Source organism: Aegilops tauschii, chromosome 2 (assembly GCF_002575655.3).
Source record: "Aegilops tauschii subsp. strangulata cultivar AL8/78 chromosome 2, Aet v6.0, whole genome shotgun sequence".
NCBI classification, from domain to species: domain Eukaryota; kingdom Viridiplantae; phylum Streptophyta; class Magnoliopsida; order Poales; family Poaceae; genus Aegilops; species Aegilops tauschii.
The window spans coordinates 26953739-26973521 of NC_053036.3; the positions used below are offsets into that span (position 1 = coordinate 26953739).

Consider the following 19783-nt stretch of genomic DNA (forward strand, 5'->3'; position numbering starts at 1 on the left):
AGTCTCAGGTGACTAGTGAATGTCCAAAAAAGGCCTAATAAGACGACAAAGCATTAAGAATCGAAGAAAAAATATTGTATAAAAAGTGAAAAGGCCCACGTATATTGTATAGTACTCCTGCGGCGTCCTGTCCCGACCAACCGGCCCAAATATCGGAACGGAGCCCTAGGTCTGACACAGAGAGTGTGTATTCACTGGTGGAGTACCTATATAGGGCATCCAAATTTCGATCGAGGTCACGCCGCCAACCCCAAATCCATTCCCGTCTCTCTTCCCCGGCCGCCGCTCTGCCCTCTCCTGAAACTCACACCGTCGGCCGCCTCTCTGACCTCTCCTTCGACGTCATGGACCTACTCATGGACCGCATCCTACGTTGCCTCCCAGCTCCACCTGAGCCAATCACCAACACCACCGGCGCCCTCCCTCTCCCTGCAGCTTTCGAGGACATCCAGCGCCGGCGCGTCAACATCAGCGCCCTCGCCGAGGACATCCAGCGCCAGATCGTCTCCAAGCTCCCCATGAAGGAGGCCGGCCGCACCACCGTGCTGTCCTCTGGCTGGAGATACATCTGGCGCTCCACCCCGCTCGACCTCGACGCCAACAGCCTGATCCCCAGCGGTGACAACGGATCTGATGACCCCGACGCCGTGGTGAGCCGCGTCTCCCAGGTCATCGGCTCCCACGAGGGCCCATTCCGATCCGTCCACCTCAACAGCAAGGCCATCCTACACCAGAAGTCCAAGCTCAGGGAGTGGTTCCAGGCCTTGGCTAGGAAGGGCGTGCAGGATCTGGTCTTCGTCAACGCTGGTCCCTCCTCTTCATCAGTCTTCCTGAAGAGATTCTGCAGTGCACCTCCCTGGTGCGTCTCTACGTCGCCGTGTGCAACTTCCCGTACACCGGCCTGCGCCCTGCCGCCGACGTCCGGTTCCTCGAGCTGCTGGAGCTCGGCCTGTGCTCCGTCGGCTTATGCGAGGTAGACTTGGACCGTGTGCTCGCCGGTAGTCCCAAGCTGGAGAAGCTGGCTTTCGTCTGCGGCCGCGTGGCGCTGACCCGCATCGACCTCGTTAGTCCCAGACTGAGATGCGTGCTGTTCTGGCACGCCGTTCCGTCACATCAGCTCGCCGTGGTGGACGCGCCGCGCCTTGAGCGCATCATACTCTGGGAGGACGACGCATACTGCAAGACCCCCGCCAAGATCAAGATTGGAAGTGCTCCGCTGCTTCGGGCTATTGGCTACCTCAACCCCACATTGCATGTGCTCCAGATTGGGGACGAACTAATCATGGTACGTATGTGTTCTCAAATTTCAAATGGATTGTTTATAATTCTGTCCATGCTGCTATATGCCTACTTGCACCGTGCTTGTTTACTGTCCAATTTTTTTATATTCCTGATCAGAAAATGCACAAAAGCATACATGTGTAGTGTACGTTCACTGATACACTAGCAGTGTGCTGGGTTAACGTTTAACGGATGTTAGGAATAAATTCTTGATTTGACAAAATGTTAATTCTACTTAAAGTTAGGCAATGGGCGATAATGTGATTTAGGACAATCATATATTTCTTCAGTTTACAAATACATGGGTCGACGGACAGCCTAGCAATAAAAAAGGGGACATATATGATACCTAATCAAATTGTTAATAACTTTTGTGCTACTAATGTTTTCTTAATAAAATTAGAGAAAAAGTACTTTCTACATATTATTATACAAACATATGAATTTCTCTACTGCTTACCATAGGAAGGGATAGCTATATATTTTTTCACTAAGTTCGTTAGTGGGGGTAACAACGACTAAATAAGATACAGAAGAAAATGAGTTGAATGACATCGGATGTCGGAATAACCTTACCAACCTTCGAAAGTTTGAAGTACAATATATACTATATAGATGATGTCTCGATCACAAACAACTGTTAGTCAGTCAGAGAATAATGCGGTGGACTGAGAAACCTTATCACATGCGAAAATCAACTTGCATGCTAATTCAAGAAAAAAAATACATAGTTGCACTCATGAATGAGTGATGTGCGACTTGTAATCAGAATGGGAGCAACTGATAAAACTTAAGAAGCCTACCTTCTTAAACATTGGTGAAGTAGTCGATAAAATGTTCTCCATTAAAAGGTGAGGCAAATAATTGCATGAACCACTTAACAAAAGGGTCATTATGTGGAATAACTTACATGTGGCTAATTAATCTGTAAATAACATGGCAAGCTAACAACCTTCTGAAAAGAACCAACACATACATCATACACATATGGTATTAGAAATACTTCACTGATTTTAGACCCCACTGACATACATATATTTCTCTGGCAATAGGAATATAAACTGAGATCCAGTGAGAGAGGAATCGTTTTCATGCCTATAGAAATTGAGCCTCAAGTCAGACCTGCAAGATCAAACTTTTTTTTATTGTGGTTAGTTATTTCACCACACTAAACTGTTTATGAAACTAAATTTATTACCATAAGCACTTCACCGATATTATTCACTGCAATAAAATTCCAGGGTTATTGTACATGACCTCCAGAGCAACATTCGGGCGAAAACTATAAATATTGAGCCTATAACATCGCAGTTATTGATTCTTTTTTCCTTTTAGAAGGGAAATCTGTTAATTATAAATATTGAGCCTATAATTGTACACATTTAACCTCAATCCTAATGCCATACTACTGTTTTCTTGCGAATAAAAAATGAACTAATTTTTCTATTTATACACCTAGAATATATACAGTTTTCTCTCCTTTTAGTGAAATTGAATAAAAGCACCATAGTTATCAGTTGATAGTCTCATCGGCAATTTAAATTGTACATGATTGTGGTTAATTGCTATAATTATTTTAGTCATGAAGAGGAAGTACTATTATTGGAATATATACGGAGGTGGTCAGAGTTATTGATTCTTTTCTCCTTTTAGAAGGGAATTTTTTGAGAAATGCAAATATTGGTCCTATACATGAACGGATGTGAACCTAATCGTAATACCATACTACTGTCTTCTCACAAATAAAAAAAGAACTAATATTACTGTTTATGCACCTAGAAAGATTATATGTGAGAACAACTACCATGCATCTTTGTACATATTAATTTTATTTTAGACTCCAAGCAATATCTAAATGCAAAAGTAAATTCAGAACCATGTCGAGAGTAGTAATAACTTGTAAAATTTGAGAACTCATTCTCAGTAGTATATATCTAAAACTCCAGGGAAGTGAACAAAAATACGAATATTTAACCAAATATTAAACTAGGACACCAACTTATACGCGAAGAAGGAGATTACCTACAATAATCATTATCCTCTTATTGTTCTTATGTGTATTTGACATGAACTGCTATATAGAACTACAATGTAACTGACCTTGTTATTGTGTGAACATTTCTCTCTGGAATGTCGATGCGCATACAAATTAAAGCCTTCTGAAGTGTTTTATTTTCCTCCATGTAACTTATGAATTAAGAGCAGCAGCATTCATAATGAACACATTTTACTTGGGCATTCAGCACGCTTGCTGTCCTTGACACCTAATGATGATGCCTTTTTACTAATGATTGAACACCATTCTCTCCCTTGAAAATTCACAACGTCAGTGCAGCATCAAGGAATTCATGGTGCATGCACATATTATCCCCACTACAACATATAGCAGATGCCTCTTGAACAATACCTACAGGTAACCAAGAAACACTAAAAGCTGCAGGGAAACCACACGTAGCAATCCAACAAGTATTAAGAAGGAGATAACCCTGATATGTTCAAATCATATAGTGTATTGTGTGAACTTCCTTACGGTAGAAACAGTGTGGGGCGATATAGTGTAACCCCGCACTTCTGTGTGGCTACGCACTGGTCCAGATGGTATCAGCACTGTGCACCGCAGATTGTAATGAGTACTTTTAATTAATGAAAGGTCCCATTCGCTTAAAAAAATATCATTGGAAGGAAGTATCAGTGAGCAGAGAACTTACCACTGGATTAGACGGTCGGCGCAAAAAAGTAGACTATTGGGGAAGATGAAACAACGACCTCTAGGCGCAAGCACCATGGACTGATTAGGGCATGATACTTGAAATAGATGAAGGGGTGGCTGTGGGAAATATTATAGCTGCTCATTTTTTCTTCTTTGCAAATTCTTTTTCTTTTTGAGAGATCACTGCCTATACATGAATCCGTAAGGCTCTGCGTGGCTTTTTCTTCCCTTCTTGCGACTTCCTTTTCCTTTTTGAGAGATTGCAGCCTGTAGGGAGATCCATAAGGCTCTGCGTGTTTTTGCTCTTCGAGTCCTTCAGATTTGAGAGATCACAGCCTCTAGATGAGTCCCATTAGGAACAAGTGTTGAGGTGGCACAAAGGGCAATGACTTCCTGAGATACTTCAACCAACGATTGTAGATAACTAACAGAGATATCGAATGGGCAATTTTCATTCTTTTTCTGGGATTAACGTGGAGCCTCCAATGGTGCTTCCATTTACTAAATATAAGATATAACATCAATTAAATAAAATTAACTAGGCTTCTTCCAACATTATGCTAAGTAATATATCTAGATATGCCCGCCAACTGTGTTCTAGGCACCAAAACACATCAAATTAAAGCCATGATATCTTTTTCAGCTTTGAGAGAATATGTTTCAATCTATCTTTCATGATTTTGTGTGATCAATTTGTTTCGATCTGTTGACCACACTTTTTTTTGTGTGGGGCCATTGGACACAATGTTGACTCAAGTGGATCACAAAAACTTGACCCAAATGAAATGTAAGAGGCGTGAATGTTATTCTCCTCTTCTCTTGATTTATAAAGAATAATACAATACTAATTAATACACGTGTACTGAACGATAAAATGGCACCATTGACAAAAGAAAAAAAAATATAACCATTCTTTTTCCTGTGATTTATGGTCGAAGAATGTATATTTAATATGCTTTATCATCAAATGTGGCGATCTTTTCTTTTCAATATATCTCGAATTATATTATTATAATAAAACCATTTAAGGCGGTATTTCCTGCCCTTGACGTAAATTGTTAACAGTCAGCTTTTTAATTTTATATTCTGTTGTCTCTTGATTACAAAAAGAATAAGCGGTTGCATAGTCACTTGATGCTGAGAAAACAAGGAATGTATGTATCTATACCTTCTGTGTATTTTAATAAGTTTTTTACTGTAGGCTGGGACAAGTGCCAGTCCAACTGCCGAGGTTCCGAGTGTCAATATCTTGGCCATTGATTTCCAGTTTGGAGCCGCCAAGGAAGAAAGGATGGTGCTATCATTTCTAACATGCTTTCCGAGAATTCAGATATTGCATGTCAAGGTATATGTGACATCCATGTTCTCCCACTTTTCCTTATTCTGAATCATTTGCACACAACAATTGACATGCAATATATGCCCCGCTAACTCTTTTCTTTGTAGAATGGCGGATCTCTATTCAAAACCTTTGTTGACAGTGATGGCACATTATGGAAGAAGAAAATAGATCCCATCAAATCTGTGAAATCAACCATTGAGAAGATCGTATTGTATGGTTTCTGTGGGGGTGATAGCGAACTATCATTCTTTAAATCCATTTTGAAAAGTGCAAACAAGCTCAAGGAGATTTGCATTGTCTTCTCGGATGATGTATTTTCTACCGGCACAGAAGCTGATATGGATGAAAAATGGAGAAGGGCTGCCGCTTCAGTTGAATTAGCTAATGTGACTCTGCAAATCTTCAGGGTGCATAAACACTACACGTGGAACTACAAGACAGCATCCGATCTCTTACTTAGTGACCCTTTTGATTGCCTAACTTGAACACGCCTGGCACTTCTTCCTACTAGTTATTCTGCAAAGGGCTACTGAACTGATAGTCATGTCCAAGTACCCTGGCAATATAGTACTTTGAGTTGTTAGGTTGCCGGCAGCTCTCCAAGTTCAAGTACCCTGGCATCGCCATTATTTTCTATTTAATTTACTAGCCATGTGGCTGTTACTTGAATAAACATTTGTACCATAAATGATGCCTACACAGCATACCCATTTGCCTTTGCCGAATTTTATCTGCGACACTTCATGGTAAATTCTTTAGCTGATACTATACGTATATTCCGTGGATGTTGGTGTCTAAACGACATAGTAACTGTTTATATTATGAGGCGTTTTCATGTGGCTGGCGTCAACTGTGTGAGCATTCTACATGGATGAAAGAGTCACCTGCGAGCGAGTTAACAACAATCTGGCTGTGCGCCTCAGAAAAAATTGGTTCTAGTTTGATTATAATATTGACCATGGTGACGTGATTCCTGGATAATATACTTTAAGTCTTTAACTGCTTCATACATGCTTACGTAAGATATAGTTGACGTCTGACAAGGTATATTATTTGACTGATTATATATATTTATATCAGTTTTTTCAAGTGCTTTCAAATCTACACATCAAATAGAGAGAAATATGCACCGAGTTAAAATCAACAATATATGAGTTAAATGATTGAATGTTACACCTTTACAAATTGTATGATGCAGGGTCAGGCATATGTTAAAGTAAGACATAATTTGGAATGCTCATTAAACAAATGCATTGCATGACATACCGATCTTTACTGAATAATCGTAACTTTAAATATACAACTTGACATTTCATGGGTTTTACATCTAAGCACATATAAATTTCTCCAGTTAGAGGTCATGTCATGTACCCCGCATAAACTGTCAAGTCCCGGTACACTAGACACCGGTGTGTGGGATCTAGTCGCCTGATCTCGCATAAATTATCAGTGGTGTGGACCCTAAGGGCACACCACTTGTATTGTCACTAGTACTAGTGTGGACTCTCTAAACTTCCACGCCACAAGTAACAAGTCAATTATTAGTGGTGTGCTCTTCGCTTCAACGCTACTAGTGAGCTAGATACAATTGGTGTGTTAGTTGGATGACACGTCGCGCACCAATAATTCAGCTTTGGGCAGCCTCCTTCATCCTCTCGCCTTTCACTACTTTCTCCTCTTTCTCTTGTTTCTCCTTTCACTCTCCTCTATCTATTCTCCCCCTCTCTCCTTAGCTTTCCTTCTTCCTCTCTTCTCTCCCCTTCACTATATATCTAGATGTCCCTCGATCTTCTCTTCCTACCCAAAACTCCTTCACTTTCCAATGTCCTCAGGCACCTACCGATGGACCTGTGTCTGCCGTCCGTCACAACAGAGAATGCCCACATCAAAGACATGCTCTCTGCTGCCATCAGGAGTGAAATGAAGTGAAATGCAGCCCAGCGTAAATATCGTCTGATGTGCGGCGAAAAACAACAAACTTATAGGAAATTGGAACCACATTAAGAAAAAGACAAAAAGACCCACAAAAACAATCGACTTATCAGCCCGAGCGATTGACGCTCCATCTCAAGGTAGCTCAAGACGGCCAAGTGAAACAACCTGGAACAAAGCGAGAGATATTGCGAGCGCCAGTGCCCGGCTGACGACAGTAAAGCAATCTGGCAGGGGCAAGCACGAGCAGTGCCCAGCTAGCGCCAAGGAAGCAACCATGCAATGTCGAGTGTGTGCATGCCGGCCACTTGCTGCCACAACCCGTGGCAGGAAAAAACTACCCTAGTCGGCTGGCGCACGGGGTTAGAAGCAACCATCGAGCGGACCTAAGATGTCTAGCATGCGTGGCGAAGCGGGTCACGTGCCCGAACCGGGACAACGCAGGGAGCTCTCTAACTGGGCGAGCGCAACGTGCAAGGCGGGTGCAACGCGGCCAGGGTGGCGCGACCGGACTAGGCCGCACGAGGCCGAGGGTGCCGACAGTCGGGTCTGGAGATACCATCGTGCTCGGGGCCTGCTCGTGGGGGTGCCCAGCAACGCCCAATGATGGTGTCCCCGAACGCACGGTTGACCCATCATGGACCACTAACCGAGGACGCCCGCATGCGCGCCGTCCGGGTTCAGATGGCGTGGAGAGCCCCCGAGAGGCCTACGCGGCATGCCACCATAGAACAAATGGCTCAAAGGGCACTCTTGACCTCGACAGGCCCCAGGACGTGGGTACTCTAGCATCCTTTCTAGGAGTAATTTTCCTTTTGTTTATATGAGTGTATTTTGGGTAAAATACGCTCATATTGTTTATGTAATTTTCAAAAAATTATTAGCTCAGATTTAATAAGACGTTTGCACATATTTCACAAACTGTTCAAGTAATTTTCAAAACTGGTCCAGGCACTCAGAAAAACGTTCATGAAATTTTAGTAACTTTTCGCACATCCTCAATAAATGCTCATTACATTTAATATAATCTTCATACATTTCTCAAAATGCTCAAGCCATTTTCAAAATGTTCACCTGTTAAAAAGAGTGTCCATGAATATTGTACTCCTTCAATCGACAATAATATGTGATTGAGTGCCGACTACGTTGCAACTCCCAGACTTGTCAACGGAAGGAGGTAAAAAGGGCCAACAAAGAGTTAATAATTCAGGGAAAAATATGAAGGTCACAAAGACCCACGAATGTTGTACTCCTGCGGCGCCCTGTCCCGACCAACCGGCCCAAATGTTGGAACGGAGCCCTAGGTCTGACAGAGAGTGTAAAATCACTGGTGGAGTACTACTAGGGTATCCAAATTTGGATCGAGGTCACACAGCCAATCCCCATTCCATCCCGTCTTGCTTTCCTCGGCCGCCGCTCTGACCTCTCCCTCACACTCACGTCGTTGGCTGCCTCTGTGACCTCTCCATCCATGCCATGGACATCCTCATCGACCGCATCTTGCACTTCCTCCCTGCTCCAACTGGGCCAATATATCACCACCACCGCCGTCTTCCCTCTCCCTCCGCAGATATCGAGTCAGCCTCCTACTCCAGCGGACAGCGCGTCAACATCAACGCCCTCCCCGAAGACATCGAACGCCAGTTCGTGTCCAAGATCCCCATGAAGGAGGCCGGTCACACCACCGTCCTGTCCTCAAGCTGGAGATACATCTGGGGCTCCACCCCGCTCGACCTCCACGCCAACAACCTGATCCCCCGCGGCGGCGGCGACGGACCTGATGACCCCGACACGGTGGTGAGCCGTATCTCCCAGGCCATCGATCGGCTCCCACGAGGGCCCTTTCCGATCCGTCCACCTCAACAGCGAGGCCATCGTACACCGGACGTCTAAGCTCAGGGAGTGGATCGAGGCGTTCGCTAGGAAGGGCATGCATGGGGTGAACCGCTGGTCCCTCATCTTCATCAGTCTTCCTGAAAAGATCCTGCGGTGCACCTCCCTGAGATGCATGCTGTTCTGGCTCGCCGTTCAGTCACATCAGCTCACCGTGGTGGACGCGCCAAGGCTTGAGCGCGTCAGACTCTGGGAGGAGGATGCATACAGCCTTCCCCCCGCCAAGATCGAGATTGGAAATGCTCTGCTGCTTCGGGCTATTGGCTACGTCAACCCCACATTGCATGTGCTCCAGATTGGGGACAAACCAATCATGGTACGTATTCTCAAATTTCAAATGGATTGTTTATAATTCTGTCCATGCTACTATATGCCTTCTTGCACCCTGCTTGTTTACTATCCAATTTTTTATTTATTTTCCTGATCAGAAAATGCACAAAATCACACATGCACTATAGGAAAATCTGGTTTTCCCGTGTGTTAGCCCATAAGCTGAGGGCTTTTTTTCGGGTACCCGGCTTAGGTTCCTCTAAGCCGAGTCGTCTTATGGCCATCTATAAGCCGAGTGTTGCAAAAAAGCTCTCGACTTATAGGGATAAGACCGTATCTACTCGAAAAGCACCCGACTTACAACACGCACTCGGGAAAAGACATCTGCCATCTGTCTACAACGGAGGCGGCTACCGGCCCCGTCACAGAACAGCCTATAAGCTGTGTGGCCAAAGCTGGCACTCGGCTTACAGGGTCTAAAAGAGGTCTCAAATGAGTTTAGCTTTCATTTGTTTATCCTAAACAGTTGGGATAAAGGAAGTTTTATCCATTTACTTGCACTTTGTTCCTCTAAACCAAGGGGATGTATACGCCACAAAAAGGAATTTTATATTCTTCTATCATACCAAGTTGGAAGACAATCGGGAAGTCGTCGTGCTAAGGTCCCATGGGAAGAGGTTATGATTTCTTCTCGCATGTGTACGTTTGTCCTTGCAAGAATGCAGAGAGAGATGGAGGGAGGTAGAGGGGAGAGAGAGGTGAGAGAGGGAGAGAGAGGGAGAGGGAGGAAGGTAGAGAGAGAGAGAGTCGAACGTTCTGTGGTAATTGATTTGCTATCATACTAGTACCTCGTACTTTCAACTTCTAATTGTGGCATAAGATGAAACAACAACGAGGAGTACGATAACAAGAACAACTCAAAATGTGTTGAATGTTTCAAAGATAACCAAAACATCTTGAATGTTTCAAAAATAACAAAAATGTCTTGAACATTTTCCAGCTTCCGTTTGTGGCATAAGATGAAACAACAACTATCGCACAGTAGGATAACAACAACAACAACAACAACAACTCAAAATGATAACAAGAAGTTCAGGCAATCAACTAAAAGCACATTCATCAAATGCATGAAATTGTTGTAATGAATTGAGGATTCTGTAGATATCACATGTCACAATATCTGGCGATCCTTGTCACACCGCACGCCAGGTCGAGACAGAGAACAACGGGATGTCGCACCAGTGGATGAAGAAGCACAGATCCTTCTTACTAGAAACCCTGTACTCCCTCCTGCAGCCGGTCACCATCTGCCCCAGCATCACCGTTTGCGCCACTGCGTCTGCGCTCATCGCCGCAGACGCGAATCCGGCGGCCTTCATCCGCTCCGCCCACTTCACCATCCGCTCATGGCGCTCCCGGTGCTGCGCGCCATCACATGCAACGATATCCCTGATCTCTTGCAGGAGCAGGCATCGTTCCATGTCCGACCGCTCGATTGCCAACCCGCGTGCAGGTATGCTCTCCTCCAGGGCATCAAACAGGGCCCCGTAGTAGTTGAGCGCATTGTCGAACCGGCCCATGAACTCGTCGTTGTGGTCGGCCTCCTGCTCCGTCACCAACATGAGCTTCGGCGATAGCTCCGCTAGGTCGCGGAGGAGCGCGTCGGCCCTCGTCATTGTAGCATGGGCCTGTACTTTTCCTTTCCTGTCGTGAGGATGAGCAGCCACTTCTACAAACTCGTCGGCGAGCAGACGGTGGAGCTGTAGGGTGGAGACGATGACTAGTGCTTCGTCGCTCATGAAATTGAGGGGCTCGATGCTGAGCAGCTGATTGATGTGGAGTTTCACCGGGTGGAACTGGAAGCCGATGTGCAGGCTCTCGGCTTCCCAGGCGAGGAGCCCACGTGTGACGGATAGGAACTCGTCCTCCTCGTTGACAATGGTCAGACGGAGGATTTGGTTATGTGCGCCCGCTCCCAGACGCTTGGCAAAGAGGAGGAGGACTAGAAGCCACTGAGCGGCGTCAGCTCCGCCGAGATCGACGACGTGGAGCACGGCATTCCTCTCCGTCCGAGCTACATTGATGATGGTGTAGTTCGTCGTGGTCCCGGAGAGGCGGAGGACCGGGCACATCTCGGCGAAGAGGCGGCGCACCGCGGCGGCCGCCGGTGCGGGGGTAGTCTTATGCAGCTGGAGGGCACGGCAGACGTCCTACCATGGCTGGACCACGCGCAGCGCTAGAGCGTCAGCGAACGATGTGAGACTGCTGCATATCCTCTCCAGCCCCTTCTTGATCATATCCTTGTCCCCTTTGGCGAACGCGGTGTCGCATGAATATAGAAGTGTGATAAGGTCTATCTCACGCTGCTCGTATTGATTCTGCGGTGCAGGTGCCGTTGGGGATGCTGTAGTAGGCGCCGCTGCTGACCTCACCTCCGGCAGAATAATCTCGTACTACCATTGATGCTGGAGTGTACGAATGCCCCGCTTAGTCCATTTCCGAGATCCACCGACAACGCTGTCCTTTGAGGTGTGTTCAATGATACACTAGTGTGCCCGTTTGACGTTTAATGGATGCTAGGAATACATTCTTGATTTGACAATTTTTTTACTTAAAGTTAGGCAATGGGGGATAAGGTGATTTAGGATAATTATATAATTCTTTGGTTTAAAAATACTAGTCATCAACCAATGGGTCGGATGGGTTAGTAATAAAAAAAGGACATATACATCTAATTAAAGTGTAAATGACATGTTAAAAAAAATTAAATAATATTGGTGTTACTAATGTTTCTTAATAAGAATACAGAAAGAAACACTTTCTACATATTATTATACAAACATATGAATGTCTCTACTACTTATCCGTAGGAATGGATAGCTAAATTTTTTCACCAAGGTCTTTACTGGGGTAATGTGGACTAAGATATAGAAGAAAATGAGTTGAATGGCATCGGATGTCGGAAAAACCTTACCAACCTCTGAAGTACAATACTGTATACATGATGACTCAATCACCAACGACTGTTAGTCAGTCAAAGAATAATGCGGTGGACTGAGAAACCTTAGGCCATGTGCAAAATCAACTTCCATGTTAATTCAAGAAAAAAAACATAGTTGCGCTCATGGATGAGCGATGTGGGACATTTAATCAGAATGGGAGCAACTGAAAAAACTTAAGAAGCCCACCTTCTTAAACATGTCTGAAGTAGTCGATAAATGTTCTCCAGTAACAGGTGAAGCAAATAATTGCATGAACCACTTAACAAAAGGGTCATATGTGGAATAACTTACATGTGGCTAATTAATGTGTACATAACATGGCAGGCTAACAACCTTCTGAAAAGAACCAACACATACATCATACACATTTGACATAAGAAATAGTTTACTAATTTTAGACCCACAGACATTCATATATTTCTCTGGCAACAGGAATATAAATTGAGATCCATCGATAGAGGAATCATTTTCATGCCTATAGAAATTGAGCCTCAAGTCAGATCTGCAAGATCAAACTTATTTTTACTGTGGTTAGTTATTTCACCACACGAAACTGTTTATGAAATTAAATTTACCATACACACTTCGCTGATGTACTGTGATAAAATTCCAGGGTTATTGCACATGACCTCTAGAGCAACATTAGGGAGAAAACTATAATTATTGAGCCTATAAATTCATAGTTATTGATTCTTTTTTCCTATTAGAAGGGAAATTTCATAATTATAAATATTGAGCCTATAAATGAAGACATTTAACAGTAATCCTAATACCATACTACTGTTTTCTCACAAATAAAAAAGGAGATAATTTTTCTATATATACACCTGGAATATATACAGTTGATAGTCTCTCGTTTTAGTGAAATCGAATAAAAGCATAATAGTTATCAGTTGATAGTCTCATCGGCAATTTAAATTGAACATGATTGTCGCTAATTACTCTATTATTTTATTCATGAAGAAGAATTACTATTATTGGAAAATTTACAGAGGTGGTCACAATTATTGATTCTTTTTTTGCTTTTAGAAGGGAATTTTTCATAATTGTTTATGTTGGTCCTATACATGAACGCACGTGAACCTAATAGTAATGCCATACTACTGTTTTCACAAAAATAGAAAAGGAACTAATTTTTCTGTTTATACACCTAGAAAGGTTATACGTAAGCAAAGCTACCATGCATCTTTGTGGATATTAATTTTATTCTGCACTCCTCACAATATCAAAATGCCAAAAATAATAATTCAGAACCATGGCGAGTAGTAATAAGTTGGGAAATTTGAGAACTCATTCTCGGTAGAATATATTTAAAACTCCAGGAAAGTAAACGGAAATAAGAGCAGGACTAATACTTAACCAAATGTTCTAAGACGAGCACACCAACTTCTACTCGAAGAAGGAAAATCACCTACAATAATCATTACCCTCCTATTGTTCTTATGTGTATTTGGCATGAACTGCTATATAGAACAACGATGGAACCGACTGTGTTATTGTGTGATCATTAGCCTCTGGAATATCGATGCGCATACAAATTAAAGCCTTCTGAAGTCTTTTGTTTTTCTCCATGTAACTCATGAATTAAGAGCAGCAGCGTTCATAATCAACACATTTACTTGGGTATTCATCACGCTTGCTGACCTTAACACCTAATGATGATGCTTTTTTTTACTAATGATTGAACACCAATCTCTCCCCTGAGAATTCACAACGCTGGTGGAACATCAAGGAATTCATGGTGCATGCACAGATTATCCCCACGTTGAAGTTGCTTTTGCCACTACAACATATAGCAGATGCCTCTTGAACAATCCCTACAGGGAACCAAGAAACACTAAAAGCTACAAGGAAACCACACATAGCAATCGAACAACTATTAAGGAGATAACCCTGACACGCTTAAATAATATATATTGTAATTAATCACCTGAAGTAGAGATTTAGGTCTGGACCTGGAAAATAGAAAGATTTCTTTGAAGTGGTCTGGTTGTTGGTAGTGATGTTTTATTCGATGTTGTATGCCGGGTAATGGTGGGAAAAACCGGAGACCAAATCTTGGGTAGCACGTGTGTTGTGTGATCTTTCTTACTGTAGAAACAGTGGCTGCTAGGTCTTGGTAGGTTGCATTCCATATCATATGTGAAACGCGGGCTAACCCAGGTATGCCAGCAACTAGTTCTAATGGGGCAATCCCTACCCGGTACTGCTATGTGGCTACACACTGGTCCATATGGTATTAGCTCACTGTGCACCACAGAGTGTAATGACTCCTTTTAATTAATGAAAGGTCCCATTCGCAAAACCAAACAAAAAATCAGTCGAAGGAAGTGTCAGTCAGCAGAGAACTTGCCGCTTTAGAAGGTCGGCACAAAAAAGTGGACACATGGGGAGGATGAAACAATAACCTCTAGGCGCAAGCACCATGGAGAGATTAGGGCATGATACTTGAAATAGATGAAGGGTTGGCCGTGGGAAAGATCTTCGCTGCTCATTTTCTCTTCTTTGCAAATTCTTTTTCTTTTTGAGAGATAACAGACTATACATGAATCCGTCAGGCTCTGCTTGGCTTTTTCTTCCCTTTTGCGACTTCTTTTTATTTTCTGGGAGATCGTAGTCTGTAGAGACTCATAAGGCTGTGCGTGTTTTTTTCCTTTTTTCTTTTAGTCCTTGAGTTTTGTGTGATCACAGCCTATAGAGATGAGCCCCATTAGGAACAAGTGTTGAGGTGGGACAAAGGGCAATGCCTTCCTGAGATACTTCATCCAGTGATTGTAGATAACTAGTAGAGATACCGAATGGATAATTTTGATTGTTTTTCTAGGATTAGCGTGAACCTCCAATGGTGCTTCAATTTCGTAAATATAAGATATAACATGGACTAAATATAACATGGAGAGATGTTATCTACGACTCTTCATGATAGCCACTACCCCAAACTGTATTTTCCCGACGGCCGAAAACCGTCAGGAATAAGCCATTCCCGTTAGGAACATGCCTATACCGTCAAGAATCCCCCGCCAGCAATAGCCTGTCAGGAACGATCTTCATTCATGAAGGTAACCGTCAGGAAATACATTCCTGATGATGTTTCCTGACGGACGACATTTTGCCCTGAGTTTGTCTTTCCTGATGGTATCCCCGTTAGGAATACACCTTTAGGATTGAACTTCTCCTGATGTCCATGCTACTGTATAGAAGTCCAAAACAGCAAATTATGTAGGTATTACATTAAACCATTCAAAATTCAGCAAAAATACAGATTGATTCCATTCATATTTCTGCACAGCAATATGCACAACCGAGTAAATAAGATCACATTCATTGTAATATCTTGAATTGTTCACAAAATGATATTCCAACTCATGGTTCCCAAAAACTTAATAAGAACAAGAGTTGTTCCCAAAAACTTAAAAAGAACAAGAGCTGCTCCATTTAGCCCCTCCAAAAGACAAACGAAGCTGAACAGTTAGAAAATACATTCCTAAATGATTCTCCTTGGTCGGAGTAGCACCATGGTCTTCTCAGCATGGGAAGAAGCTGCCAAATAGAGTACCAACATGCTCTTAGGCTTGGGAAGATCCATCCACCTAAAAGGAAAAAAATGTAAGTATTAAGTACTTCCAATGTTGAAACAGATTTCAACTAAAAACAGCCAAAGGGATAACTGTGATATACAGAAAACAAAATAGAGATGAACATGCACATTGTACAGTACACAGATGAATAAGTATGGTGAAATAAGGTCTTTTCCAGCAAATAGAACTAGATAAAGACGATATGTATTGTTGGCATGAATGGATTCTAACTTTCTCTAAAACGGCTCCAAACCACAAGGAATTGACAACTACACAATAACTTCATCATAGAACTACAATTTAGATCTGAAGACTATAGTTATCACAATCTTGATGGCTAAAAGCAACTATAACAGTATCAAGTGTGCATATGAAATTATACAAGTTGGACCTCTGAACCTTGTACTACAATAGTCTATGACCAGAGTACCTTAAAAAACAACTAACATAAGGATTAGTTGATAAAAAATGTATAGAACAGACCTAAATACGAGTCTTGATGCTGGTCTTCCCAATCAAAGTTGCAAAGAAGAACTCCCAGAAGGTATACCATTGACCAAACATAATACCAGCAACATCAAACAGCAGGTTTGGAACCTAGTAATCACAAAGAAAATAATTTGTCAGCGGGAAATACCTATTATATATACACTGGGTTTTAGTACATGGACCTATTATATAACTTGTCAGCAGTAGCACTTCTCTAGTTTACAAAATACACTATCTACTATTACTAGATGATACCCCGCGCGTTGCTGCGGGAATTGCTTGCCAATATTTTGATGAGATTTTGTTATATGAACATGAATAGAAAATAATGGGCATATGTAAAACAACATAGGTAAGTGCAAAATATGTTAGGACATCACTTAGTACCTTAAATCATCCCCATTTTGATCACCAAGAATTAAGAACTGCTATATATGTATGCTTAAAATGAATTGGTGATAGCATCGTAAAGTTTACCAACTCATCAGTTTGCCATGTCTTAAGCTTTGAAATGTTCAAAGACAGTAGTACCAAGAACCTGTTGGCAAGCATATCATGTATGCTAAGAAACTGTAATGAAAAACCATGAATGATGAGTGTACCTAACTAAGCAACTGTCAAAAAATTAGTGGGAGGCCCACATATAGCTACAAAGCTGTAGAAGTGTAATTCAGCTCAATTTCAGCAATGCAACCAAGTAAAAAGCATTTAGCACCGGCATGGATGTAGCTATCAAATGAGATATGACAAAGAGAGCTATCAAATAGGAACGCTATGTAGTGCTCTCCCTTCAGGTTTAGAATCTCACGAAGTTGCGATTTTAATGTTGAGCTAAATATCTAAATCTGGAAAGAACTTGTCTGGGTTACGATGTCGCGCTCCTAGAGACAAACACAATTAAGATATATTTAGGAGATGAACTATTCATAACAAGAAAAATTTAAGAACCAAAAAGAGACATATCCGGGATGCCTTAGAAGATACCACAGAAAGGAAGACCAGGAGAACCATCATTTCTCGATCCCGCATTCGTCGTTATCTCACTGCCCTACAGATTAGAGAAATAGGGAAATGGAAATGATGTCTCAACCTCCCTTTTCTAAATTTGCAAGAAGAAATAGGTGTCTGGAAGATCGATATTCTCACCTCACTTGATTCCAGTGAGCTTGCCAAAACCGTGATTGCCCACAACACCACAGAGGTGATGCACCTGCGCTAGCGAATGCTTCGCCACCACCTCACATTCCACGTGTTTCTTGGTAATAAGGCTTGGTGCATGTGTATTACATTCAGAGTTTTAGACTGTATGTAATTGTAAACAGAAGATAAGAAGGGAGCCTCAAAATTAATATAGAACTAATTTATCCTACAATGTCGGCCATTCCAAATCATGCGTATATTCTATTAATCTTATAGACTATATAAAGAACAATATACCTGCAGAACTAATTTGGGTCTTCCTTAACAATCTCCTCAGGTCGGTTGTAGTTCACCAAGACTTGACTCAGCATTGGGAGGAGCTGGACTGGGAGGGAGACAGAAGGGTGAGGCTGCTGGCCGGCGTGGGAAGCAAATCTAGACGACAAGAGAGGACCTAGTCAATGAGGAGAGAGACGACGCTGGGGTGTCGGGACGTCGAGGGGGAGGCGCTGGATGGTGAGGGAGGCGCCCGTCGACGGGGATGGAGGTGGCACTGGAGCCGCTGGACGGCGACGGGGCGGCGCTGGACGGCGAGGGATACGCCCGTCGATGTGAGGGAGGCGTCGTAAGAGTGGCTGGTCGGCAAGGGAGTGGCCCTCCATGGGATAGAGACGGCGCTGGAGGCGTGGGCGGCAGTGGGATTGGGGTCAAGCTCCAGATGGGGTGCGGCGGCGCCGGACGCGGAGGAGGCGTCGGGATGCAACTAGAGAGATGGGGATGACTCTTTAGGGATTTGACTCTTCGTCCCCTCCCAAGCCAAAACTAAAGCAGAACTCTACGCACCCACGTTCCTAAAGGCTGGGTGCAACCCGTTCCTGAAGGAGGCCTGGCGACCTTCACGAATGTGCTGAGCCGTCGCGAAAAAAATCAGTTTGGGGTAGTGACCTTCTTCATATGATAAGTGAATTCCCTGTATGTGGATGCCTAAAAGGCAGGGAAACTGTTTAGTTTTAAAATTTATTTTCCCTCGGCTTATATCAGTGTATTTTAGGTAATATACACTCATATTTTTTATGTAATCTTAGAAACATTATTAGCTCAGTTTTCATAAGACGTTTGCATGTATTTCTAAAACTATTCATGTAATTTCCAAAAATGGTTCACGCATTTAGTAAAATGTTCATGAAAGTCAATAACTTTTCGTGCATCCTCAATAAATGTTCATTACATTTAATATAATCTTGATACATTTCTCAAAGTTCTCATGACATTTAGAAAATGTTCACATGTTAAAAAAAGTATCCATGAAATTTCTAACAATGTTCATGAGTTAATTTTGGGTATAAAGACTAGATCGTTGGACTTCACCATTGACCGCATCGCTCTATCTCTTCTCTGCTCCACCTGAGCCAACAAGCATCACCGGAGTTCGTCTTTATCTATGTTGTGGTTCGTCAAAGCAAGACTATAGAAGAGAATGGATTCCTGTGTGGAGGAGTTCTACAACTCAAGGGCGATCCTCCTACTGAAGAAAGAAAATATAGTAGACTCACGATACAAGGTAACCGGTATTACTGTCGCACTGACACACTTTATGTACACCATGATCCAAAGTTTCTCCGCTCCTAATATCTCTACACTAGGAAACCACTGATACGTCTCCAATGTATCTATAATTTTTGATTGTTCCATGCTATTATATTACCTGTTTTGGATGTTTTATATGCATTAATATGCTATTTTATATTATTTTTGGGACTAACCTATTAACCTAGAGCCCAGTGCATGTTTATGTTTTTTTCCTCGTTTTTGAGTTTTACAGAAAAGGAATATCAAACGGAGTCCAAACGGAATAAAACTTCTGCGATGATTTTTCTTGGACCAGAAGACGTCCACAGAGCTTGGAGAGGGGGCCAGAAGTGTCCCGAAGGCACTACAAGCCCTCAGGGCTCGCCCCTAGCTTGTGGGCCACCTGGGACTCCTCCAACCCTAATTTTTGCTCTATAAATTCCCAAATATTCCCAAACGACCAGAAGCATCCACCAAAATACTTTTTCGCCGACGCAAGCCTGTGTTCCCATGAGATCCCATCTTGGGGCCTTTTCCGGCACCCTACCGGAGGGGGATTCGTTCACGGAGGGCATCT

At 42.8% G+C, this 19783-nt stretch overlaps 2 protein-coding genes across 2 annotated transcripts; one reads left to right on the forward strand and one right to left on the reverse strand.

Moving 5' to 3' along the window:
• Window positions 1–344: 344 nt before the first annotated feature.
• On the forward strand, window positions 345–5818 carry LOC109773951 (F-box/FBD/LRR-repeat protein At1g13570-like). The gene is made up of 4 exons (XM_020332676.1): window positions 345–791; window positions 848–1285; window positions 5193–5336; window positions 5438–5818. Exons 1-4 carry the CDS (start codon window positions 345–347, stop codon window positions 5816–5818), a joined length of 1410 nt encoding a protein of 469 aa, XP_020188265.1.
• A 4803-nt stretch (window positions 5819–10621) lies between these two features.
• On the reverse strand, window positions 10622–11560 carry LOC109773950 (scarecrow-like protein 3). Its single transcript, XM_020332675.1, has one exon. It carries the CDS (start codon window positions 11558–11560, stop codon window positions 10622–10624), a length of 939 nt encoding a protein of 312 aa, XP_020188264.1.
• Window positions 11561–19783: the final 8223 nt, after the last annotated feature.

Bases quoted from the DNA above. Each gene is read 5' to 3' on its own strand.
- LOC109773951 (XM_020332676.1), top strand. From the start codon at position 345: ATGGACCTACTCATGGACCGCATCCTACGTTGCCTCCCAGCTCCACCT. The intron at 792-847 runs GTCTTCGTCAAC...GAGATTCTGCAG, and splicing joins GGAAGGGCGTGCAGGATCTG to TGCACCTCCCTGGTGCGTCT. The intron at 5,337-5,437 runs GTATATGTGACA...TTTTCTTTGTAG, and splicing joins TTCAGATATTGCATGTCAAG to AATGGCGGATCTCTATTCAA.
- LOC109773950 (XM_020332675.1), bottom strand. From the start codon at position 11,560: ATGTGCCCGGTCCTCCGCCTCTCCGGGACCACGACGAACTACACCATC.